Genomic DNA, 27,211 nt, shown 5'->3' on the forward strand with positions numbered 1-27,211 from the left:
GGGTCGTACGAACTTCCGACGAACCTGCACAGAAGTCGGGCCGGGAAGGGGTTCCCGGCGGCGACCCTCCGACGCTCAAGTCAGGCAAGCTAACAGTGAAGAAGTGGTTGCAAAAATTGTAGAACGCGTACCTCCGGCGAAGTATAAGGCTCTTTATATAGAGCGGTGAAAGAGCTCACGCACACCTACCGAGGCAAATACGTGTCATTAGCCCATACCTCGATATGTATTTGTCAGAAAGCTTACCTGACACCATACTGCTACAGTCCAGACACGTCTTCGATGGGACAGCAGAACACCTTGCCGCCAGATTTGTAGTATGGCCTAGTCATAGGACTTGACAGCTGTCATAAGATGTTCCTTGTCCTTCTCTCCCTACTCCATGTCGGGACGTCCGGCCGGCCGGCACTCATCTCCCGTCCGACCGGCCAAAACTCGTCTCCCGTCTGGTCGGCCGGCACTCATCTCACGTCCGGCCGGACGACACTCACATCACGTCCGGCCCTCCATATGCATCAGTATGCGGGGGAGATCCTCGGTAAGGTGCTATATGGGGACTGCTAGCAGTATGTTACATTATGTCTACGGCCGCGCATGACTTCCGCTCGGCCCTTCGTTACTGTTCAATCGAGCGCCGGAACCCCGACTCCTGTCGGGGTGCCTTTTGCCATCGGTTATTCACCGGTTGGCCAGTCGGGAGGTCGACCCATCCTTCTCCGGTCGGCCACCTGACCCTTTGACTTCCACGTGGCGTTGACCCCTCAAAATGGGGGTCCCCTGTTCTAACCGCCGGATCACTTGCCTCCCCCTCAAGTCTAGTCGAAGGAGGCGAAGTCCGACTGACTGGACTGCCGATCTGACTGAGTAACGGCCGCTGCATTAGTCCGCTCGGCCAGGCTTAGGGATGCTCATCCGTTCGGCGGTGTCTTGCCCGTGCCTTGTATTCCCTTGGAATCCATGCCGAATCCTCTCCCCTACTGCCAATCACGTACGCTGCGCGCGATAAGGGGCGCTCATTAAATGCGACCTGTGCCCTGCTGACATGTGGCGACCTCGCTTCTGTCAGCGTATGGTGGTGGCGTTACGTCTGATGGGACAGCCGTCGTTTGAAATGAATGACTGGATGATGGCCTCGTTCTTCACGACCTGAATCGGACGGTGGAAGCTGCTTGCGACCGACGTTATAAAGCTTCGCGACTTCTCTTCTTCGCCGCATTTCGGCTTCATCGATCCCCGACGCCCCGCTGCTCCTTCCTTCTCCGGCGACCTCGAGGCCCTTTGCGACCATCCTTTTGCTCGTAAGCCTTTCTTTTCCTCGCTTCCTCCCTCCTTTTCTTCCTGTTAGTTGTCTCTATCATTCTACCCCCTTCTTTCCTTGCTTTATTTCCTTTTCCTTTCATTCCGCGTTCGTTCCTTGCCTTATACCATGACTAGTACCTCACAGCCGACCGCCGGCGCTCCCGGTCTTTGGTCCACGACCATGGAGAGTCGGTTTGACGAGGAGGACGCACTGCGCCTCGCTCGGACCTATGAAATCTCTGCCGACCACCACATAGTATTAGCCACTCCGGCCGACCGGCCTCATGAACCGCCGCCAGGCACCGTTCTTTTCTTCCGAGACCAATTTTTGGCCGGGCTACGCTTTCCACCCCATAAGTTTTTCTTGCAAGTTTGCAATTACTTTCGCATCCCGCTCGGCCAGCTAGTTCCGAATTCAATCAGGCTGCTGAGCGGGGTGGTAGTTCTGTTTAAACTGAACAACATCTCGTTGGACCCCAAAGTGTTCCACTACTTCTACTACCCTAAGCAAGCCGAGTGGGGTACTTTTGTTTTCCAATCTAGGATAGGTTTCGTCATTTTTGATAATATGCCGAGCTCCAACAAACACTGGAAGGAGCATTTTTTCTATATGCGCTTTCCCGAGCCACCGACCTTCCGAATCAAGTGGCAGACGGCGATGCCAGCGCAATCGGAGCTCGGCAAGTTTAGGGGCGATCCGGCCTACCTTCATGCAGCCGACCGGCTGGTCGACCAGCACTATCACATCGACAAGCTGCTCCTTCCGGGAGTACTGTATATATTCGGCTTGTCTTCTATCCCAGCCGATCTACCTTGCAGCATGAGTAAGTTCTCTTATCTTCCCGTTTCTTTTGTTCTAACTGATTTATTCTTTGTTTCTGCAGCCGAAGTTATGTGGCGCGCAAAGGCTACCGAGCGGCTGAAACTGCGAGCCGCTGAGATCGAGGCGGCCAAGAATAGGGAGATCGCCAAGAGGAGCTTGGCCTCAGCTGTTGGTTGCTACTGGAAACCCTAGAGGTTCCACTGTACAAAAATTTTGTACAAAGGTCTGAACCTTTTCCTAGCTACCATGTGTTCTTTTAAATTAAATTTTGGATCGCCTGCGGAACTTAACACGTTTGATCCAAAACTTAATCTATTCGTTCTTTTAGGTTTTGACTTGGGTCTCCTGCGGAACTTAACACGTTCGACCCAAATCACCTTAAGTTATTAATTCCATTAAATATTAATTTCCATAATTGGTTCCCAGTACTGACGTGGCGAGGCATATGGCCTTCTTGGATATGGGAGCAACCACCACCGACTAGACAAAACCTTTTATAGAAAGGTAATATTTAATTTCCTAAAATTACTTTAGGTTAACCGAAAAGAACAATCAAATCACAAGGATAAGAAAAACAAAAGAACACAACATCGAAAAACATATTCGAAATTCTAGAATCGTAAGCCTCTTGTATTTGGTATTATTTCCATAAATAACTAGCATGATGCGGAAAGGAAAGATTACTAGTTATACCTTCTAAAAGACCTCTTGATCTTCTACCGTATTCCTCTTCTAACCTCGGACGTTGTGTGGGCAACGATCTTCCGAGATGAGAACCACCAAGCACCTTCTTCTTCCTTACAAGTTTCGGCCACCACAATTCTCCAAGAGAAGTAGAGGTCCGGCCACCATCAAGCTCCAAGGGATGCAAGAAACAAAACCACCTTTCTTCTTCTTCCTAGCTAGAACCGCCACCATCAAGAGCTCCAAGAGAGGTTGCCGCCGGCCATAAGAAGAAGAGAAGAGGAAGAAGCTAGAGTCGGCCACCAAGGAGGAAAAGAGAGGAAGAATAGAATAGAGTTGTCACCCATGAAGGCACCTCTACCCTCTCTTTTATAATCCTTGGCCTTATCAAATAAGGAAATTTAAATAAAAAACTTCCTTAATTCGTTTGCCATGATAAGGAAAATTTATTTAATTAAAAACAATTTTCTCTTCTCAATTTACATGGCCGGCCACATTCAAGCTATAAACAAGGAGAGTTTTAATTAATTAAAACTTCCTAATTTGTCTCCGAAATTTTAAAAAATTTCTCCAATAATTTTTCCCTTCATGGTGGTTAATAAAAGGAAATTTTATAAATTAAAATTCTTCTTTTAAACATGTGGATAAAAAGGAAAGTTATCTCTAAAAATTAAAATCTCTTTTCAATCTACAAATAAGGAAAGATATCAAATCTTTTCTTAATCTTTTGTAGAAACTAATAAAAGAGAATATTTAATTTTTAAAACTCTCTTTTAAATTATAATCATGGTTAAAAAGGAAAGTTTTCTCAAAATTAAAACCTCCTTTCAATCTACAAATAAGGAAAGATTTCAAATCTTTTCTTAATCTTTTGTAGAAAGCTATAAAAGGAAAGATTTAAATTTTAAACTCTCTTTTAAAACCATGATATCCACATAAGAAATAAATTTAATAAAAATCCTTTTTAATATTCTAGTGGTCGGCCACATAAGCTTGGGACCCAAGCCTTGGCCGACCACCAACTTGACTCATCCACTTGGTCTTGGCCGGCCCTAGCTTGGGTTCCAAGCTAGCTTGGCCGACCCCATTAGGATGGGTAAGAAGGTGGGTATGTGGTGGATATAAATCTCTATATACAAGAGGCTACGATAGGGACCGAGAGGAGGAATTGGTTTTGGTCTCCCGATAAAATTAAGCATCCCGTGCTCGCCCCTAACACACAACTTAATTTTATCAATAATAATTCATTCCACTAGAGAACTATTATTGAACTACCGCACCAATCCCAAATTACATTTTGGGCTCCTTCTTATCATGAGTGTGTTAGTCTCCCTGTGTTTAAGATATCGAATGTCCACTAATTAAGTGAGTTACTGACAACTCATTTAATTAATATCTTAGTCCAAGAGTAGTACCACTCAACCTTATCATCATGTCGGACTAGGTCCACCTGCAGGGTTTAACATGACAATCCTTATGAGCTCCTCTTGAGGACATTATCAACCTAGTATCTCTAGGACACAGTTTCCTTCTACAATCAACAACACACACTATAAGTGATACCATTTCCCAACTTATCGGGCTTATTGATTCATCGAACTAAATCTCACCCATTGATAAATTAAAGAAATAAATATCAAATATATGTGCTTGTTATTATATTAGGATTAAGAGCACACACTTCCATAATAACCGAGGTCTTTGTTTCTTTATAAAATCAGTACAAAAGAAACGACCTCAAATGGTCCTACTCAATACACTCTAAGTGTACTAGTGTAATTATACAGTCAAGATAAACTGATACCTAATTACACTACGACCTTCTAATGGTTTGTTCCTTTCCATTTTGGTCGTGAGCTACTGTTTATAATTTATAAGGTACTGATAACATGATCCTCTGTGTGTGACACCACACACCATGTTATCTACAATATAAATTAATTGAACAACTACATTTATTATAAATGTAGACATTTGACCAATGTGATTCTTATTACTAGATAAATCTTTATACCAAAAGCTAGGCTTTTAGTATACACCCTAACATCAGCTAGTCCGGCCAGCAGCGAGGATGAGGGGACTCCGAGTGTCCCCGAAGCCTTAGACGCTTCTGCCTCTCTCGGCGAGGCTGCAGGCGATATAGAGCCTTCTACTCAAGTCGAGGTAGAGGGCCGTTCGGTTGATGAAGCTCCCTTGTCAACTCGGAAGCGAAGACGGCCAGAACCAGCCTCTCAACCAACTCCATCTAATGAACCGCAGTCCGAGCGGGGCGATGAAGCTCCAGTGCTGTTCGGGAAGGTCTCTATAGAGAGTACCCCCACGCCGCGCGGCTCTCCAAGGGCTACCTCTGAGGTGCCGCCCGCTAGTCCTCCGCGAACCATGCATCACCTTAGGCGATTGGATGACCTTCCTTCCGCAAGTGGTGAGCCATCCGGTAAAGCAGCTGCACCACAGGGTGATCCGAGCGGCCCAAGATTGATAAAAACTATACTACGCCTTCCGTCGGAGGAATATATGGTGGCTGCTGATCGGCCAGTGGTCCCCGAGCAGCAGATCACCCTCACGGGTCCTCTTGCCAAAGCCTGGGAGGATGCTCGGCTCCGAATTACAATGATGACTCCCGGTCAGCTAGGCGACAACAATCTACAACAGGCGACCGGAGTATGTTCTTTTCCTTGTTAGTTATTTGGATTTAGTTTCTAACTTGCTCCTGTCCGTTTACAGAATTGGGTGGAGCAGATTGCTATCAGCAATCGCCTAGCTGAACTGGAGGACGAGCTGAAAAAGCTCAGAGCCGCGGGAGAAAGCAGACAGTCAACGACCGCTCTGGAGAAGGCCAAAAAACTGCTGGAAGCCGAGCGGGGTAAGTCCTCCGATCTGTCGAGTGAGGTGGCTCGACTCGAAGCTTTGGTCAAGCAGCGGGACAAGGAAATAAAGACCGCGACCACCCGAAACTTAAAGCCATCGAAGACATGGATATGATGAAGGTAGAGAACCAGTGGCTAGAGCAGAGAGTGAAGGAATTAGACGCCCTGCTCAAGATTGAACGGGAGGGCCGTTCGGCAGACCAAGCTAAAGCGGAAGGGGCTCGGAAAGATCTTCAAGCTGCCCTCGACGCTTCTAAAGCTACTTTTAAAGAATATCAGGACGGGGAGCCTGGTCGGTCGGCGGAGGTGCGTAAAGCATTCGTCCGCTCGGATGAATTTGGCGAAAGGTTTAGCGACAAGCTATCCTTAAGTTTTGAAGAGGCGATCAAAGTGGCAGTGGAATATCTGAAAACCAAAGGCCACATACCTGCCGAGCTGTCCGTCCCCCCCCGAAGATTTGGCGGCCATGATGGGCTCCATCCCCGACTCTCTCTTTAACTTTGATGATAGTAAATGAGGGGTTTATGTAATTTCTCTAAGTGTGCAATCTTTTGTATGCCTGTCATTCGGGGCGAATATTATAAATTTTGTCGGTCCTCTGTTCTGCGCAAACGAATCCTCTTCTTTTGTTATTTGTTTGTTGGACCAGCATCAAATCTTCAACTTTTGCCTCGGTCCTAATTTTCTTGCGCCAAGTATATTTTATAAGGGAGCCGTTAGGCCACATGTTGCCTTTATTCTCGCCTTATCGGCAGGGCCGATCAGAGGTCGGCCTTTACAAGCGAGCAGGACCTTGCAGAAAGTTATCCATCCGGAGGATTTATAGACTCCGGTTGCTCGCCTTTTAACGTCGAATTTTACCGTCAGCGCCTGACAACCTTCCGCTCGGCAGGTTTATAGACGCCGGCACGTCTCTCGATATTTAACGTCGGAGCTCGACGGTCTTCCGCTCGGCGGGTTTATAAACGCCAGCACGTCTCTCGATATTTAATGTCGGAGCTCGACGGTCTTCCGCTCGGCGGGTTTATAGACGCCGGCACGTCTCTCGATATTTAACGTCGGAGCTCGACGGTCTTCCGCTCGGAGGGTTTATAGACGCCGGCTCGTCTCTCGATCGTTTGAGCTCGACGGTCTTCCGCCGGAGGGTTTATAGACGCGGCGCTGCTCTCGATTTTTAACGCCGGAGCTCGACGGTCTTCGCCGGATGGATTATCGCCGGCACGCCTCTCGATATTTAACGCCGAGCTCGAGCGGTCTTCGGAGGGTTTATAGACGCTGGCTCGTCTCTCGATTTTTAACGTCGGAGCTCGACGGCCTTCCGCTCGGCGGGTTTATAGACGCCGGCACGTCTCTCGATATTTAACGTTAGAGCTCGACGGTTTTCTACTCGGCGGGTTTATAGACGCCGGCACGTCTCTCGATTTTTAACGTCGGAGCTCGACGGCCTATTAAGGCTAACTTTGAATCGGCCGTTCGGCGAAGCTGTTTGCCCTTTAATCATTTTTGCTTCCTGCATTACAAGTACATAGGCGGCCCAAAATATATACAAAAATGAGTTACATCAGTGCACCTTTCACCCAGCTCGATAAGGCTGGAGATGATTCGCGCTCCATGGCCTATCCAGTTGCCGCCCGTCTTCATCCTCCAAATAATAAGCGCCCGAGCGGAGCTTTTCGATGATTTTGAAGGGGCCCGCCCAAGGAGCTTCTAGCTTGCCGATGTCGCCGACCGGCTTCACTTTCTTCCAGACAAGATCGTCGACCTGGAATGATCTGGGGATTACGCGCCGGTTGTAATTCTGCTTCATTCTTTGACGATACGCCATCAGCCGGACGGACGCCTTGGCTCTTTCTTCTTCGACCAAATCCAGCTCCATGTTCCTCCGCTCGACGTTGTCATCATCATAATTCTGGATCCGAGCGGACTTGACGCCAACTTCGACAGGAATAACCGCTTCACCGCCATACACCAGATGGAAGGGCGTGACTCCAGTTCCTTCCTTCGGTGTCGTTCGGATGACCCATAAGACGTCTGACACTTCATCCACCCAGCTACCTCCCATATGGTCGAGCCGAGCCCGCAAAATGTGAAGAATTTCCCGATTGGCTACTTCGGATTGACCATTGCTTTGGGGATATGCCACGGACGTGAAGTGTTGTTCGATGCCGTAGTTTTTGCACCAATCTTCAAGCAATTTTCCTGTGAACTGCCGCCCGTTGTCGGAAATAAGTCGACGGGAGATGCCGAACCGATAGATGATGTTCTGCCAGATAAACTTCTTGACCATCTGCTCGGTGATCTTGGCTAGCGGCTCGCCCTCCACCCATTTGGAAAAATAATCGACTACCACTAGTAAAAATTTCCGCTGCCCGGTCGCCATAGGGAATGGACCCACACTATCCATTCCCCATTGGTCGAAGGGACAGGACACAGTGACTGCTTTCATTTCTTCTGCCGGTCGGTGTGAGAAATTATGATACTTCTGGCAAGAAAGGCACGTCGCGACGGTCCGAGCGGCGTCTGTTTGCAGGGTTGGCCAGAAGTATCCGGCCAGCAGTATCTTTTTAGCCAATGATCGCCCGCCCGGATGTCCTCCGCATGATCCTTGGTGCACTTCTTGAAGGATGTACGCCGCGTCTTCCGAGCTCACGCATTTCAACAGCGGGCGGGAGAAAGCCTTCTTGTAGAGTTGATCTCCAATAAGTGTGAACCGACCAACCCTTCTCCTGAGAAGTTGGGCTTCATGGTGATCGGATGGCGTAGCTCCCGAGCGGAGAAACTCCATGATGGGTGTCCTCCAATCACTTGGGAATGTGAGGGCTTCCATCCGGTCGACGTGCGCCACCAAAGACACTTGTTCGATTGACGACTGGGTGACGAACGACGTTATTGCACTTGCAAGTTTGGCTAACTTATCGGCTGCTTGATTTTCCGCTTGGGGTATCTTTTGGATGATGACCTCTCTGAAATTGGCTCTGAGCTTCTCAAAGGCTTCAGCATAGAGTTTGAGCCGAACGTTGTTAATCTCAAAAGTACCAGAGAGCTGCTGAGTAGCCAACTGAGAATCTGAATGTATAGTCACCCGTCCGGCTCCCACATGCCGAGCTGCCTGCAAGCCGACTATGAGGGCTTCATACTCAGCTTCATTGTTTGTAGCTCTATAATCCAGCCGGACGGATAAGTGCATCTTTTCTTCCTGGGGAGAGAGCAGCAGCAGTCCAATCCCGCTTCCGAGCCGAGTGGATGATCCGTCCACAAATATTTTCCACATAGCTTCCGGCTCCGAATTCTGCACCTCAGTTACAAAATCTGCTAAGGACTGCGCTTTGATTGCCGAGCGGGGTTGATATTGAATGTCGAATTCACTCAACTCCGTTGTCCACTTAATAAGCCGTCCGGACGCTTCTGGATTCAATAATACTCGCCCGAGCGGGCTATTGGTTTTGACAATGATGGTATGCGCCAGGAAGTATGGACGAAGGCGCCGAGCGGCAAGGACCAGAGCGAAGGCTAACTTCTCGAGCCCAGTGTAGCGAGATTCAGCATCTTTTAAAATATGGCTCAGAAAATATACAGGCTCTTCTCCGCTCGCCCTCACTAATGCCGAGCCGACTGCTTGCTCATTTGAAGATAAATAGATACAAAGAGGCTCACCTACGGCTGGCTTGGCTAGCACAGGCAGAGAATTCAGATATGCCTTCAGTTCTTCGAACGCCCGATCGCATTCTTCGTCCCAGTGAAATTTAGTGGCCTTGCGCAATATTTTGAAAAAGGGCAGGCTCCGGTCGGCGGTCTTGGAGATGAATTTGGACAGAGCAGTTATCTGACCGGTCAGACGCTGCACTTCCCTCAGATTTCTTGGAGGCGGCATATCTTGTAGAGCTTTCACCTTGCTGGGATTTGCTTCGATACCCCGCTCGGTCACTATGTAACCCAAGAAACACCCTCCTTTTGCTCCAAAAAGACACTTCTGAGGGTTTAGCTTGACTCCATATTTCCGTAGCGTTCGGAAAGTTTCCTCCATGTCTTCGAAGAGATTGGCCGCTCGGACGAACTTGATAAGAATGTCGTCCACGTATACTTCCAGATTTCGCCCGATTTGCTCCTTGAACACTTTGTTCATCAGCCGCTGATATGTGGCTCCCGCGTTCTTCAATCCGAACGGCATCACATTATAGCAATAGGTGTCGTCGGCTGTAACGAAGCTGACTTTTTCTTGATCTTCACGGGCGAGCGGCACCTGATGATAGCCTTGGTAAGCGTCAAGCATACATATCAGCTCGCAGCCTGCGGTGGAGTCCACCAGCTGATCGATTCGCGGCAGAGGATAAAAGTCTTTCGGGCACGCCTTGTTAAGGTCCCGGAAATCGATGCACACTCTCCACTTGTTGCCTGGCTTGGAGACTAGCACCACGTTTGCCAACTAGCTCGGGAACTGGACCTCGCGTATGTGGCCGGCCTCCAGGAGTTTCTCCACTTCCGCCCGGATGATGACATTCTGTTCGGCGCTGAAATCCCTTTTTCTCTGCTTCACCGACCGAGCGTCCAGTCGGACATGTAGCTCGTGCGTTGACCAGACGAAGACATCACAGTTTCTCTGGAGGCATTTGATCACTTCCTGTTTCTGGCCTGCCTCCAGGTCGGACGCAACGAACGTTGTGGCCTCCGTTCGGGTCGGGTGAATATGCACTTCCTCTTTTTCTTCATAAACTAGAGAGGGAGGCTTTTCAGTTATAGCGTTCACCTCGATTCGTGGCGACTTTCGAGCGGAATTGGCTTCTGCTCGGACCATCTCGACGTAGCATCGCCGAGCTGCTAGTTGATCTCCCCGTACTTCTCCCACTTTGTCCTCGACGGGGAACTTGATCTTCTGGTGGAAGGTGGAGACGGCCGCCGGAACTCACCGATGGCCGTCCCAAAATGACGTTATATGATGAGGAGAGTCGACCACCATGAAGTTTCTTGTCCGCGTCCTCCTGAGCGGCTCTTCTCCCAGTGAAATAGCCACCGGATTTGTCCGACCGGCAGGACTTCATTCCCCGTAAATCCGTAGAGGGGGTTGTCATGAGCAGCAATGTCAATTTGCAGTTGATCGAACGCCTTTTGAATATGATGTTGACCGAGCTTCTTGTCAATAAAAACACGGTGAATAGTGTAGTTGGCTATTACCGCTTTGATGAGCAGAGCCGTCGTGGGGCACTTCAACTCCTTCCAGTCCCCGCCCAAATCGATTTGGGTCCACTACCGCTCTTGGCCGCAATGACCGCATGGATCCGAGTGCCGGACGCCGCCTTCCTTGCTCGGTTGAGTCTCCTCCGGCCGCCCACCAGCTATGATGTTGATCTCGCCTCGGAAATATTGCTTCTATTTTCTTCTTCCCGAGCGAATGGTCGGGACGTCCCTAGACATCCGGAAATTCTCCCGCCTCGGAGAGCGATGCCGAGTCTCGTTCTCACCGTCACCTACCGTCCGATCGTCTTCACGAGGCCTCCGTCGGCTGATGGCGACCGACGATCGCCGCCTGGGGAACGGGTGGGCGATTAGAGGAAGACTACGGCAATCCTCGGTGTTATGTGTGTCCGTCCGGTGGAAGGAGAACATTGGGGTCCATCTCTTCTTTGGCTTGGCGGCCTTGACTCCTGCATGGGGCCTCATCGGCTTGACCCTTGGTCCTCTGGGTGGGCGATGAATGGCTTGAGGCCTCCGCTCGGCTGGAGTTTCTTTTTTCCGGGCCGCTTGCACTTCCTCCACGTTGATGTATTCGTTGGCCCGGTGTAGCGTGTGGTCGTAGTCTCGAGGCAGCTTCCGAATGAGCGATCGGAAGAAATCCCCATCCACGAGGCCTTGTGTGAAGGCATTCATCATGGTCTCCGAGGTGGCCGTTGGAATGTCCATGGCCACTCTGTTGAACCGCTGGATGTAGGCTCGGAGCGATTCGCAGGCTTCCTGTTTGATGGCAAACAGACTAACACTGGTTTTTTGATAGCGCCGACTGCTTGCGAAGTGGTGGAGGAAGGTCGTACGAAAGTCTTTGAAGCTTGTGATAGATCCGTCCGGCAACCTCTGAAACCACCGTTGAGCCGATCCGGAGAGGGTGGTGAGGAAAACTCGACACTTCACCCCATCTGTGTATTGATGCAGGGTTGCAGTGTTATCAAATTTACCCAAATGATCGTCCGGGTGGCTGGTTCCATTGTACTCGCCGATCGTCGGAGGCACATAGTGCTTGGGCAGAGGGTCTCGTAGAATAGCCTCTGAAAATTGGTGGTTGATCCGCTCGGGTGATGCGTCCGCTCGGGGGGCTTTTCCTTTTCTGCTATCTCGTCTTGGCATTTCATCTGAAGATGATTCCCGATCTCGATTAGTTGCTGCGGCTTCAGGAGTGCGGAATAGAGCTCGATGGAATGGAACCGTGGCCTGTGGTGCTTCCGCTCGACCACCTGATGCTGATGTGGCTTGCTGCTCAAGCCGCTCGGCTGGTGCCTTCTGTTTTTGTTCCACAAGCTTAGCGGCCCTCAACTCGATCAGAGCGTCAAGTTCCTCCGTGGAAAGCGTCACCGTGTGCTGTCGTCCAGCCTCGTCCATTGTTTCCGTTCGGATGCAGGAGCGTTCCCACAGACGACGCCAAATTGATCCTGTCCGAAAGTTGAATCAACGGACGCTGGGCACGTGGCGCTCTCCGAGTCGCTGATGTAGATCTCCGACGGGTCGTACGAACTTCCGACGAACCTGCACAGAAGTTGGGCCGTGAAGGGGTTCCCGGCGGCGACCCTCCGACGCTCAAGTCAGGCAAGCTAACAGTGAAGAAGTGGCTGCAAAAATTGTAGAACGCGTACCTCCGGCGAAATATAAGGCTCTTTATATAGAGCGGTGAAAGAGCTCACGCACACCTACCGAGGCAAATACGTGTCATTAGCCCATACCTCGGTATGTATTTGTCAGAAAGCTTACCTGACACCATACTGCTACAGTCCATACACGTCTTTGATGGGACAGCAGAACACCTTGCCGCCAGATTTGGAGTATGACCTAGTCATAGGACTTGACAGCTGTCATAAGATGTTCCTTGTCCTTCTCTCCCTACTCCATGCCGGGACGTCCGGCCGGCCGGCACTCATCTCCCGTCCGACCGGCCAAAACTCGTCTCCCGTCTGGCCGGCCGGCACTCATCTCACGTCCGGCCGGACGACACTTGATGGTTGCTACTCGGAAAACCTATAGGTTCCACTGTACAAAAATTTTGTACAAAGGTCTGAACCTTTTCCTAGTTACCATGTGTTCTTTTAAATTAAATTTTGGATCGCCTGCGGAACTTAACACGTTTGATCCAAAACTTAACCTATTTGTTCTTTTAGGTTTTGACTTGGATCTCCTGCGGAACTTAACACGTTCGACCCAAGTCTCCTTAAGTTACTAATTCCATTAAATATTAATTTCCATAAAAGGTTCCCAGTACTGACGTGGCGAGGCACATGGCCTTCTTGGATATGGGAGCAACCACCACCGACTAGACAAAACCTTTAATAGAAAGCTAATATTTAATTTCCTAAAATAACTTTAGGTTAACCAAAGAGAACAATCAAATCACAAGGAAAAGAAAGAAACAAAAGAACACAACTTCGAAAAAACATATTCGAAATACTAGAACGTAAGCCTCTTGTATTTGGTATTATTTCCATAAATAACTAGCATGATGCGGAAATAAAATTTACTAGTTATACCTTGTAGAAAAACCTCTTGATCTTCTACCGTATTCCTCTTCTAACCTCGGACGTTGTGTGGGCAACGATCTTCCGAGATGAGAAACCACCAATCACCTTCTTCTCCTCCTAGCTAGGTTCGGCCAACAAAGAGGAAGCTTCACCAAGGAAGAAAAACAAAATACTAACCAAGCTCCAAGAGATGCTAGCTTTCTCTCCTTCTTCTTCTTCTTCTCCGAGTAGTATCCGGCCACCACAAGAGCTCCAATAGAAGGGTAGGGTTCGGCCACCACAAGAGGAAGAGAGGGAGAGGTTGGGCCACACCAAGGAACAAAAGAGGGAGAGGAATAATAGATGTTGTATCTTGTGAAGGCACCTCACCCCTTCTTTTATATTCCTTGGCCTAGGCAAATTAGGAAATTTAATTACAATAAATTTTCCTTAATTTCCTTGACATAATTTAATTGAGAGAAATAAAATAAAATTTCCTCAATTAATTTCAAGTGGTCGGCCACATTATTGGAAAACAAAAGAGGACAAGCTTTAATCAACAATTAAAACTTCCTAATTTGTTTCCGGAAATTTTAAAAAAAAAATTTCTCTTTAAAATCTCTTCATGGTTGATAAAAGGAAATTTCTATAATTTTAATTTTATCAACATGTGAATAATTTTTAAAGAAAAAATAAAACATCTCTCCAATCTACAAATAAGGAAAGAGATCTAATCTCTTTCTTTAATCTTTTGTAGATCTTTTACAAGAGTGATATTTTAATTTTAATTCTCTGTTAAATATATCTTCCATATAATAATAAAAATTAAAATTAAATTTCTTTTTAAATTTATTTGGCCGGCCCTACTTAGCTTGGGTTCAAGCTAGGGTCGGCCACCCAATCTCATACCTAGGCCGGCCCTAGCTTGATCCCAAGCTAGCTTGGCCGGCCCCTATTGGGTGGGTATAGAAGGTGGGTATAGGTGGGTATAGAACTCTATAATAAGAGGCTACGATAGGGACCGAGAGGAGGAATTGGTTTTGGTCTCCCGATAAAATTAAGCATCCCGTGTTCGCCCCGAACACACAACTTAATTTTATCAATGATAATTCATTCCACTAGAGAACTATCATTGAACTACCGCACCAATCCCAAATTACATTTTGGGCTCCTTCTTATTATGAGTGTGTTAGTCTCCCTGTGTTTAAGATATCGAATGTCCACTAATTAAGTGAGTTATTGACAACTCATTTAATTAATGTCTAAGTCCAAGAGTAGTACCACTCAACCTTATCGCCATGTCGGACTAAGTCCACCTGCAGGTTTAACATGACAATCCTTATGAGCTCCTCTTGGGGACATTATCAACCTAGTATCTCTAGGACACGGTTTCCTTCTATAATCAACAACACACACTATAAGTGATATCATTTCCCAATTTATCAGCTTATTGATTCATCGAACTAAATCTCACCCATTGATAAATTAAAGAAATAAATATCAAATATATGTGCTTGTTATTATATTAGGATTAAGAGCACACACTTCCATAATAACCGAGGTCTTTGTTCCTCTATAAAGTCAGTATAAAAGAAACGACCTCAAATGGTCCTACTCAATACACTCTGAGTGTACTAGTGTAATTATATAGTCAAGATAAACTAATACCTAATTACACTACGACCTTCTAATGGTTTGTTCCTTTCCATTCTGGTCGTGAGTTACTGTTTATAATTTATAAGGTACTGATAACATCATCTTCTGTATGTGACACCACATACTATGTTATCTACAATATAAATTAAATGAACAACTATAAACAAATGTAGATAATTAGACCAAATGTGATTCTTTATTCATAATGAATGTTTACAAAGCTTAGGCTTTCAGTATACACTCCAACAACACTCACATCACGTCCGACCCTCCATATGCATCGGTATATGGGGGAGATCCTCGGTAAGGTGATATATGGGGACTGCTAGCAGTATGTTACATTATGTCTACGACCGCGCATGACTTCCGCTCGGCCCTTCGTTACTGTTCAATCGAGCGCCGGAACCCCGACTCCTGTCGGGGCGCCTTTTGCCATTGGTTATTCACCGGTCGGCCAGTCGGGAGGTCGGCCCATCCTTCTCCAGTCGACCACCTGACCCTTTGACTTCCACGTGACGTTGACCCCTCAAAATGGGGGTCCCCTGTTCTAACCGCCGGATCAGTAATGATCAAGTGTTGTACAAGGATTCAGAATTTCATATTCTTGAATACTAGCTTCTTCATTTAGATCAAATGTCAAATTACTGCTTCTATTTCTATTTGTGTTAGGCACACAACTATACTGCGAAGATGATGGAATATTTGTTCTGGATACTTCTCCTACATTAGCTCCATGTCCAATGTTAGAATTTGTATCAAGTGTATTCCATATCTCAGAGAGAATTTCTTCAGTTATATGATTGTCCCTGATAAATAAATTCTAAACTAATTTAGTAAATTTGCAACTACATAATCAAGTGCTGTCGTTAATTTGTAATTTTGCTCAATTGAAACCACTAGGAAGGGTTGAGCAAGGAAAATATCTATATGATGTAAAATTCAACTTTTAACCAAAGATCACGTTGGGCCTGATATTATCGATATCAGGGCCACGTTAGGCCTGATATTATCGATATCAGGCCCACGTTGGATCTAATATCATCGATATCAGGGCTCTACTGAAGTAGACACTTCTTGTAAATTATGACCACCACTGACTAAACCCTAAACTCTAAATAAAAAATAGTTAGCCAAACTTAACTATCAACTTCAGAAACTAACAAGACTTAAAAATATTACATCATATTGCAGGCCAGTGTTATTGAATATTTATTCCTCACACAATCAAAATAAACCATAACAACCATTCTTTCCACCACCCTTTGCTACAATATTGTAATTTTTATTTACCATCACTATCCTAATTTACAATAATAAATCCATAAATGTATTCTTCTACTAATTTCCCTCTTGCAAGAAGGTTGTCCTTCTCGACTGACGTTCTTAACAGCAGTTGTCCTTTGGTCTCCTCTTGAAACTCTAACAGACGAAAACCTAATAGGTCTATTACAATCCCGTCAACCAGCACGAGCAGTAATAGCAAGCGCAGGGTTCATATTTCTTTCGTGTTTATAACACCACGCAGAGGGATGGAGGGAGAGAGACGGTGAGATGACGTGCATCCGAACCACAAATTATTTTTCAATTCAATTTGTCTTGGATGCTTGGAAAATGGTGATTGAACAATGTGGTTGCCAGGTAGCCAGAGGGATAATCTGGAAATTGAATTTGTTAAACTGCGCCTTTTGATATATATCAACTTATGATGTGCCTTTTGATAAATACATTATACTAAGTACGTCTTTTGCTAAATTCCCTTTGCTGTGAATTGTGATAGTAGCAATTTGATAATAGGGCACTTAAAATTCTATGTTCAATTTTTATAATTTTTAAATGCATAAATCATGGCTGTTAATTCTGAGAGTAGCAATTTGATATTTTGCCTGTATCGAAAAAGAAAAAAACAAGAGTAAAATTCTCATGTAATTACTAATAATTTATTTTTTCCAATGATATTTAGATCTATTTTATCCATAATTTATCATTTACATAAAGTAATGAAGAACGTGGGAAGAAGAAAAGAGAAAAAGAAGAAACATTACCGAGTAAGAGAGAAGAAGGATGCCCTTTGAGAGAATCATGATGAGGGAGGAAGAATACAGCACTGATCAGAGAATGAGTGAAGAAATTGAATGGAAAAAAAATTGAAATTGGTCTTATATTAATTTAGGATAATGTAATTAATATAGAATTAATTGAGGTGGAATGAGTAAATGAGGAGCGAAAATTGAAGCAAAATCGAAATGCCACATGCACGCACGACAGGATGCAACATTGACAATGTATTGTTCCTTCGGATAGGTCTAGTGACTAGCGTATGAAGTGTTGTCACAATGAGGTCTGGGGTTTGAATCTCGATAAAGTCGAGGTAAATAACTCCCTTATGTGCTAGTCACTATTCCAAAGGCTAGTAGCTGTTTATGATTTACCTCTTCTGTGTTGATCTTGGGGCGAATTGACGAAGGCGCTGAGAGCCTTTTTGCCACAACATTGGCAATGTGTTGTTGCTGTTTGTCTAGATGTAATATTACGATGCTTAACCATTAAAGATTTAACATTCCAATAATCGAGTCTGAGTCCTAATTTGGATGAACTAAATGTGACTCGGATTGAATTGACTGAGGTCTTCTTTTAAAATTGATTGGGCTGGAGCTTTGTTTGACTGACCCAGACTTGATTTAAACTGATCTGAGCTAGCCTTGATTGAATCGGTTTGACTTGAACCGAGCTTGTTGTTGATTTGTTGTCCAACTCCTCTTGATTTTTGACTTGTGGATGCCACATTTACGATTAACTCTCCGAATCATGTCAGTAATGCTGTGAATTATATAATTGCAGCAGCTTTTGTTAAAAAGATAATAAAAGTAGTAAGTGATCCCGTCGAGTTGTGTTGGTATATAATTTAATTTGTTTAGTGTAACCACTCCCTTTCTTTCCGAGTTCATATAGTTGTTTAGTGTAGCCACTCCTTTTAGAAAATGTTGGATCCATCGAGAGATCATAACACCTACTGGAGTTTTTTATTGGACGCGGGCACTTTAATCCCCACAATTTAAAATCTGAATCCAAGTGACTAAATATTGATTTGGAGAGTAATTTCCTAGGCATGTGGTAAAAAAAGCAATTCACTCATTTAGTGTCCTTGTCAATTTATTTTTAGATTAACACGGAGGAGGTAAATCATAGATGATTACTAATTATTAATGCAAGTAAGTAAGACATAGAAAAATATATGCTAGAACATGGTTAATTTTAATCCCAAAATCTCATATGATAATATCTTATGTCTTAACCATCACACTGCCTCATAGTTATACAGTAATTTTCTAGGCATGCCATGCATATTGTTTGACTTTGAGACTGATTTCTTAAGCGATTAATAGGAGCTAGCATGATTTACAAAATCACAATCCGAATGATAGGATTGTAAGAATTGTATTCGAAATCACCCTCCTAAATTTTTTTAGGTTGAATCAAAGCAAAATAAGTAGGATCAATTCGATTCTATGTTACAAAGGATTCTACGTATGTTTTATTAAGAACAGTAATGTTGAAAGGATATTCATATATCTATAATGACATGATATTATTCACTTTGGGCATAAATCGTTATGACTTTACTCTTCGACCAAAAAGATATCATTCCAATAGTAATATCCTACATCCTTTTAAATAATCCATGATTTTTACTAAATATTTTCAACGTGAGATTTTGATTGAACCCCAACAAAAATGAATGATGTAAAGTTTTGAGAGACAATAATTTTTTATTCAGATTGAATAAATAAAATATATTTAGAGATCTCTGGTTAGTTACTGGATATATTTGTAATAGCTTAATTTCAACCTAAATCAATATAATTTAATCCGTAATTTTTAAAAATTTATTATTATTATTATTATTATTATATTTTAACTATTTATATATTTTAATTTTTGTGTTAATTTTTCATCAATATTATTTTTTGATTTCTTTATTAAAAAATGATCGATTTTTAAATCTCTATGATTTTATATTTACCAAAATAATAGATTTTTAAGAAGATTATTTCTAAATTCAATAATTTCTCCAAACTATTCGATCTTGACCCGATACAATCATGATTATAAAAACTAGGGGAATATGAGCATTTCCAGTATAAGATTTTTCAAAAGGTTTGTATTTGAAATTTATAATTCAAGAGTAGTAGTAAAAATTTAAAATTATTTTTTATCTTAAAATTGATATTGATATGGTGCATGTTCGTGGGGTCAATAAGATGATGTGGTTAGGAGTCAAGACTGCAGGATGGTCAGAGGTCAAGCTTACGTGGAGGTCAGAAGTCAAGCTTACGTGGAGGTCAAAAGCACAACCTCCGTGGCTAGTCAAGAGTCAAGCTTACAGGGTCAGGGTCCAAGTCTCAACTGAGGGGATGGTCAAAGGATGGGAGTATAAGTCGGACAAGGGTCAGCCCTGATAGCGGTCAAGGACAGGGCCCACAGGCCAGGTATAGTGGAGGACTGAGCCTATAGATCAAGATAGAGGAAAGAAGGCTTTGGGCGTAGAATAAACAGACCTAGCGTGCAGACCTGAAGAATAAACAGACCCAGTGTGCATAGATAGGAGTAAACAGTAAACAGGTCTGGGAACAGACCTAGTGTGCAGGTCGAGACGTACAAGCCATGGATAGCAGTAAATAGTAAATAGGTATGGGAACAGACCTAGCGTGCAGGTCAGGACGTACAAGCCATGGATAGCAGTAAACAGTAAATATGTCTGGGCATAGACCCAACGTGCAGGTCGGGGCGTATAAGCCATGGATAGCAGGTAACAGTGAACAGGTCTGGGAACAGACCCAGCGTGCGGGTCGGGGCGTACCAGCCATGGATAGCAGATAACAGTAAACATGTCTGGGCACAGACCCAACGTGCAGGTTGGGACGTACAAGCCATGGATAGCAGGTAATAGTAAACAGGTCTGGGCACAAACCTAGTGTGCAGATCGGGAGAATAAACAGACCTAACGTGCAGGTCGGGACGTACTAGCCAAGGATAATAGTAAACGGAAACAGGTCGGGAAATAGACCTAACGTGCAGGTCGGGACGTACTAGCCAAGGATAATAGTAAACGGAAGCAGGCTGGGAAACAGACCTAACATGCAGGTTGGGACGTACAAGCCAAGGATAATAGTAAACGGAAGCAGGTTGGGAAACAGACCTGGCATTCATATCAGGACATACGAGCCAAGGATAACGGTAAATAGAAGTGGGTTGGGAAACATACCTGAAGTGCAGGTCGGGACGTACAAGCCATGAATAGCAGTGGATCGAAGCAGGTCATGACACAAACCTAGTGCTTAGGCACTACAGGACAAACAAGCCAAAGAATCGTAACCGTTTGTCAGAGAATGTCAGAGAACAATCAATGTGGCAGGGAATATGCTAACAGTTGGGCTCGCTACGCCTTTGGTTTTGCCGCCAGCCTATTAGGAAGAGCCATGTGTCAGTCACCGCCAGACAAAGCTTGACAGCTGACATTCCCTGACACTCGCCAGGTCCCATAGACATTCGTTGCAGTATAAAAAGGGATGCTTTGTCCCTTATGCAGATACGTGCACTCGTCATTTCTCACTAGTCTTTACTTTTTGTCCTTTCTCTGTGATTTCTGAGGAAAAGTACCTGACTTGAGCGTCGGAGGGCCTGACCCGGGGACTTATTCCCTGGTTCATGATCTCTAACGACTCGTGGGCTCGTCTGAGTGTGCGCAGAGCAATAGCGCCATCGTCCTAGTCATCTTTCTTCGTTAGCCGCCCGTGTGAACCTTCCCAGGGGGGTACCTGGTAGATCCAACGCTTCAACAACTTTCCGTTAATTCCCAGCCCATCAAGGCTCGCCTTCATCCGACTCAACTTTCGGACGAGATCAGATATAATATGTATGTAATTATACAATTACATGTTATTAATTGAACCATATAAAAATCACTTAGAGCTCTAACTATTGGAGATGTTTCAATAGTTTTTTAAAATATTAATATGACATAATATGATATATTATGACCATGAAAAACTTTTTTATAAAATTTGAATAATTGAAATGACAATGTTAAATGACTAAATTTTATTTAATCCGTTAGAATGAATTTTTTTATATTAAGGTCATTATATCTAATTTTTAGATCAATATTATATTTTATGAGTCAATTGTATCCTTTCTCATTTATTTTTATATTTAATTTTTTAAAATAATATCTAATGAATTTTTATTAATAATACTTAATTAATTTTTAACTAGATAAATTTATTTTATGGATAGCCAGATTTACCGTAATTGGAGATGCCCTAAGCATGTTGAATTATTGACCGTCGAGTAAGGCAGGGAATGTTGAACCTTTTATTCAGCCTCAGACGCAAATACTCTGCATTAATGGCAGATCATATTAAATAGACAATCACGCCATCATTAACGCGAATGCTGATATCAGACTCCATCGTCGATGCTAAATCCACCAGGGATACCTTGAATAGATACAAAATTTCTATTAAAAAAATCATTAAATTAGTATTAGTATCCATGTTGTATTTTTCCATATTTAATGATATTAATCGCGAAAAAGTTAACAACACGAAAAAATTGCAGGAGCAGGAAATTGGATGTTTCGGGGTGCGGTTACTCGCGGTCCGATGACCGGTGAAGCGTCGACGCTGCTTAGCTGGCAAGCTTCGCCTAGGCTTAGTTGGCAAGCCACCACTCACATGGCCAGCTGCCACGATCACGGGTCAAGATTTTACCACGATACCCCTTATATTTACCTAAATTCAGAGAATATCTTCAGAATTTGATAATTTGTATTAATCGTATTAAGCCTGTGGTCACCGATGGTGAACTTACCTTCCGCTGCTTCTTCTTTGCGAGGAGTCGAGAGACAAGCGGCGAGGATTCTCGTGATGCATCAGGCGGAGTAAGAGGGGAACATTAAAGTGGGTGAAGAGTGAGCTATTTGCCTCTTTCTCCCTTCTTCGTCGTTTAGATCCCAAGATCTGCCCTCATTTCTTCCATTTGATTCATTCTTTGCATCGCTGAATCCCCATCTTCTCTCTCATTTGATTCTTTGTTTTTACGGAAAGTTGGGATTTTTATTTTTATTTTTAAACCTTTCCTGTTCTTCCATGTCTTCAGCCGCTCGAGCCTTTTAACCTCCCCAGATCCAGTCGTTCCCGATCTCTTCCTCTCTTCGAACCGATCAGGCCACCTTCTTGTATCATCTTATCTGCAAAAGTTGCAGTCTTTGGAGCTCCTGGAAGAGACCTGTAGCAAAATGTCCAACCACGTCGGCGCCTCCGCCTCCAGCAATCAGAAGATGCAGTCGTTGGACTCCGTTTCGGATCAATTCCGCTCCGCTTTAAGTGTGGAGGCAAACAAACCCGATTTCAAAGACTTCCCTGTCCTTAGCTCCCATGCCTCGCATCACCCAACGCGTCCCACCACCAGTGGCAACACTACCAGCAGCAGCAGTAGCTCCGGCTCCTCCATTTCGGTCTCAGGGAAGCCCTCTCCACTCGCGGACTCCAAAAAATACGATCTTGGCCTCGACGGGAGACGCTCTTACTCCGGTGAGATCGTTTTAGGGCCCAATGATCCCATTCCTGGCGCCATGGACAGCAAGAGTTCCAAGCCGGGGCACCGTCGTTCCGGCTCTGTCCCACTTATCTACGCCGGCGGCAGTTTTTCGCCCAGCTTCACCACCGGTTCTGGGTCTGGTAGCAGCTCCTCTGCGAGCTCTCCGATTACTAATATTCTACCGGCAGGGAACATATGCCCATCGGGGAAGATTGGCAAGACGGTCATGATGAGCCGGAGTGCTGTGAGGACCGACACGCTAGGATCCGGAACTGGGAACTATGGCCATGGGAACATAGTGAGGGGTGGAACCAGCGTTGCAAGCAGCGGGAAGCCAATTGAAGTGGCCTCTTGCAATGGCGTGGATCCTGCAGTGAGAAGGGCGATGCTCAGCATTGATTCGGAGGAGGTAAAAAGCGTGGGCAATGAACAGTATAGGAAAGGGAACTTCACGGAGGCTCTGAAACTCTACGACAGGGCAATCGCGTTGTGCCCGGATAACGCAGCCTGCCGAAGCAACCGTGCTGCGGCTCTGACAGGCCTCCGGAGGTTTGGTGAGGCAGTAAAGGAGTGCGAAGAGGCATTGCTTTTGGATCCAGCATTTGGGCGTGCTCACCAGAGGCTGGCATCCTTGCTTATAAGGTTCGAACACTTTAAGATGTTCCATTCATCCCTCAAAGTCAAAATTTACAAGTATGTTAATTGATTAGCTACTAATTCATAGTACTGGGCTAAGATATTGGCGTTGCTAAATTATAGACGATTTGTTTACTTCGTGCTAGTCACTTGGTTTTTATTAACTATGATCAGCAGTTTGTATATGAATGCTTTTAATACACAATTAGTAATTATAACTTGAGATCTATATCTATTTTATCAAATTCTGTTCAGATCAAAGTGGTTGTCTCTTCTTCTCTCAAGTTGGTTAATGTTTTTTATTGGATCTTTATATTTGTTATTCAGATTTGCAACTGCATCTCACGTTCATACATGGATATGTACACTGATTCATATTGATGAATAACAATTCTGAATTTATAAAAGAGATAATCTTGGTTTGCATTTTATATGGTAGGTTAACTTTATAGAATTGTGAGCACTGAGCATCTTCAAACAAATCAAGGTTCATATATTTGTTGCCCGTTCTTTGTTTAAAACTAATGATTTTGGACTATGGGTTAGGAATGTTGTTGATTGTAGTTATTAAAGCATTCTCTTGTTGCTCAGTAAGAAAAAGAAACAGCATATTGTTGTTGTGATGTACAAATGTTGCTCCCTGCTGCATGTTTATGATTAATTGAATTCCTGACATGGTTACCTATCCTTTCTTTTTTTGTAACTATGATTAGTAGATCACTTTACTGCAACAAATATTCTAGTCACAAATAAAGGATTGTACTTCAAGTTCTTCATCCGTTTATCCTTTTTATATGGACTTAAGAACTTTGAAAAAAAAGAACTTGTAGTTTTGTTTTGCTTGATATGTTTTAGGCTTTATTGGTTTTCTTTTGTTACTCTTTGAGTTTTAACAATGATTCCCTTCATCCTTAGCGTTTCATTAGTTGTCCTTTGGATTCGTGATAAATCATGTTTTATCTGGATTTCTAGCCAATATGATGAGCTAAATCTTTAACAAAATTTCAGATAAATTAGGTTTGAGAGGTTAGGGAATGTATGTTCTTCTATTCCAACTGCTTATCTTGGCTAAACAGCTTGTTCAGAAACATCACTTGTTGAGAGATTCTGGAATATAGGTTCTTCTGTTCAAATTGCTTATTTTGGTTGACAGCTTAGGACAAGTTGAGAATGCTCGGAAACATCTTTTGTTGGCCAGCCCACGGCCAGATCCTGTTGAATTTAGGAAGTTACAAACAGTGGAGAGGCATTTGGACATGTGTGCAGAAGCCCGAAAGGTTCGAGATTGGAAGAGTGTACTTAAGGAGAGTGATGCTGCTATTACTGAAGGAGCAAATGCTTCTTCATTGGTAAATTCATAGCTAGCACTTAACTTTATTCGTGTAGACGTCTAGTTAAAGTTACAATAAGAGAAAATGAAAATGTATTCTTACAAAGTCCACAATTGCAGGTCATGGCTTCTAAAGCCGAAGCACATCTTCGAATCCATCAACTTGAGGAAGCTGATTTTGTCATGTCCAATGCATTCAAGCTCGAGAACTTATCCTCACAGCCCCCAAATACCAAATTCTTTGGAATGCTATCAAATTCATACTTGTATGTCGTCAACGCTCAAGTTGATATGGCTCAAGGAAGGTGAGGCTTAATAATGCTGTACTAAGTAAGACAGTGTTTACCTTTTTTTGTTTTCACTTGGAATGACTAGTGAATAATTTTCAGGTTTGAAAATGCAGTTACTGCCGCTCAAAAAGCAAGGCAGATTGATACCATAAATATGGAGATATATACTGTATTGAACAACACTAGAGCTGTATCTAGAGCACGAGCATTAGGCAATGAACTCTTTAACTCAGGAAAGTTTGCAGAAGCACACTTAGCTTATGGGGAAGGACTCAAGTATGACTCTGCAAACCCTGTTTTGTACTGCAATCGAGCTGCTTGCTGGTCCAAACTCGTACAGTGGGAAAAGGCTATTGAGGATTGCAACAAAGCTCTCAGCATTCAAGCCAACTACACCAAAGCCCTTCTTAGGCGTGCTGCCTCATACACTGAGGTGATACATTTCCCTTCCATTTTTTATTCCGATATCAAAGAATCTATTGGATGACTTCCAATGATATCCTTGTCGATCTTTGTGGTTGTTAGCTTGAGAGGTGGAGCGAGGCTGTTGCAGATTATGAGGCTCTCAGGAAGCAGCTCCCTGGTGATATTGAGGTTGCAGAAGCCCTCTTTCATGCTCAAGTTGCACTAAAAACCTCTCGAGGGGAGGAAGTCTCGAATATGAAATTCGGCGGGGAGGTTGAGGAAATTATGGGATTTGAGCACTTTCAACAAGCCATAAGTTTGCCTGGTGAGATGATGCATCCCCCCAACTAATTTCTATAATCATCTTGTATTATAGGTATTATTATTTGCTCTCTATTCTTCCTTATACTCACTGAATCTGTTCAGGAGTGTCTGTTGTGTATTTCATGGTGGCACTCAACCACAACTGCAACAAGATCACCCCATTTGTGGATACCCTGTGCAAAAGATTTCCATCTGTGAACTTTCTAAAGGTAAATTAATCAGCTTTTCCTTCAACTTATCTTCACACACACACTTGATCTACAAATGTATAATCCTTGGCCCGTTGGCAGGTTGATGTGAGTGCGATACCAATGGTGGCCAAGGTGGAGAACGTGAGGACATTCCCCACTTTCAAAATCTACAAGAGCGGGACCAAAGTGAAGGAGATGATCTGCCCCAGCCACCAGGTTTTGGAGTACTCCATAAGGCAGTACAGTTCATAGCTGATAAAGCAAAATGGCGAGTCTCAGAAAGTGCCAACATCAATCAATCATGTTGGAACAGCATGCGAGAAAGAAGCAAACATTAATAGGCTGCAGCTACCAAGAATCCAATCATTTTGTCCTTTTTTTTTCTTTGTCTATACTGTGCTATTTGTTCCTCATCTTCCATTATTTTTTTTTTCTTCTCTCCAAGGTTGCAATTCAATATTTACCAAAACTTTTTTTTAGCTTATATTTCATTTTACAATGTACTGAAACTTCCACGATTTGCGGTTAGCCAGACATAGAGCGGACTAAATAGGAGAAAGAACAGATTCTCATTAAGACTTCAACTACAATGCGAGTTTTTTTCTTTCTGTTTTTTCCAGGTAATCCTGGTCCAGCTGCTCTTCGGAGGTGGACGCACGGCGACGGCTATTAATCCTGGAGTTTCTTTTAGTTGGCACCGTATAATTTATACCTATTAATTTAATTTATGTTGATTAATTTTTCAAGAGGATTGTTTTCACCTGTGAGGGCGGAGTTAGAAATTTCATATTAAGAGGGCGAAATATATATGTTTATGTTGAGGATAGACAATCGTATCATTGTCTTATATTCACTTTTCTTTTATCACTTATTTTTATACTTATAAATTTTTTATATTTAAAAATTGAGGGGTTCCTAAAGACAATTGAAAATTGGATTTGGATAGGATCAAATAAAAAAATTATTTGAAAATGAATAAATTTTTATTTTTGTGTGTACTAATTAAAAAAAAAATGAAAATAACATTATTCATTATTATAATGAATTATTTTAATAATAATAAAAATAATATATATTATTCTCTTTTTCCTAATCGGAAAAATCTGTGAATAAAAAAGAAAAAAAAATTATGATAAAAAATTTATTCATTTCACTTATTTCACAAGAAGAAAAAAAAGGTTCTGAATTTTAAATATTAAGCTAATATTATTTTTTACGCTCGCAGTGGCATAATGTTCTTAAATCAATTATTTATTAAAAAAATTTATTTGTTAATTAGTCTTGATCTTTCAATAATCTAAAATTAAGAACGTAATCTACCGCTGCATTATCCGGGGCAACTTAATTTTTTTCTTGAGCAAATATGAAGGCGAGTCGTACATTTATTATATGTCTCTTCACCCATTTTTTTTATTT

At 43.6% G+C, this 27,211-nt stretch overlaps 1 protein-coding gene across 1 annotated transcript; it reads left to right on the forward strand.

Annotated features, from left to right (window-relative positions):
* Positions 1 to 21,885: 21,885 nt before the first annotated feature.
* On the forward strand, positions 21,886 to 26,274 carry LOC122043207 (inactive TPR repeat-containing thioredoxin TTL3-like). Its single transcript, XM_042603719.1, has 8 exons — positions 21,886 to 21,990; positions 22,179 to 23,261; positions 24,409 to 24,604; positions 24,706 to 24,890; positions 24,975 to 25,308; positions 25,401 to 25,605; positions 25,707 to 25,813; positions 25,895 to 26,274. The coding sequence occupies exons 2-8, from the start codon at positions 22,318 to 22,320 to the stop codon at positions 26,045 to 26,047; spliced, it is 2,124 nt and encodes a 707-aa protein (XP_042459653.1). The 5' UTR covers positions 21,886 to 21,990; positions 22,179 to 22,317; the 3' UTR covers positions 26,048 to 26,274.
* Positions 26,275 to 27,211: the final 937 nt, after the last annotated feature.

This window comes from Zingiber officinale, chromosome 2A (assembly GCF_018446385.1).
Source record: "Zingiber officinale cultivar Zhangliang chromosome 2A, Zo_v1.1, whole genome shotgun sequence".
Lineage (NCBI taxonomy): Eukaryota > Viridiplantae > Streptophyta > Magnoliopsida > Zingiberales > Zingiberaceae > Zingiber > Zingiber officinale.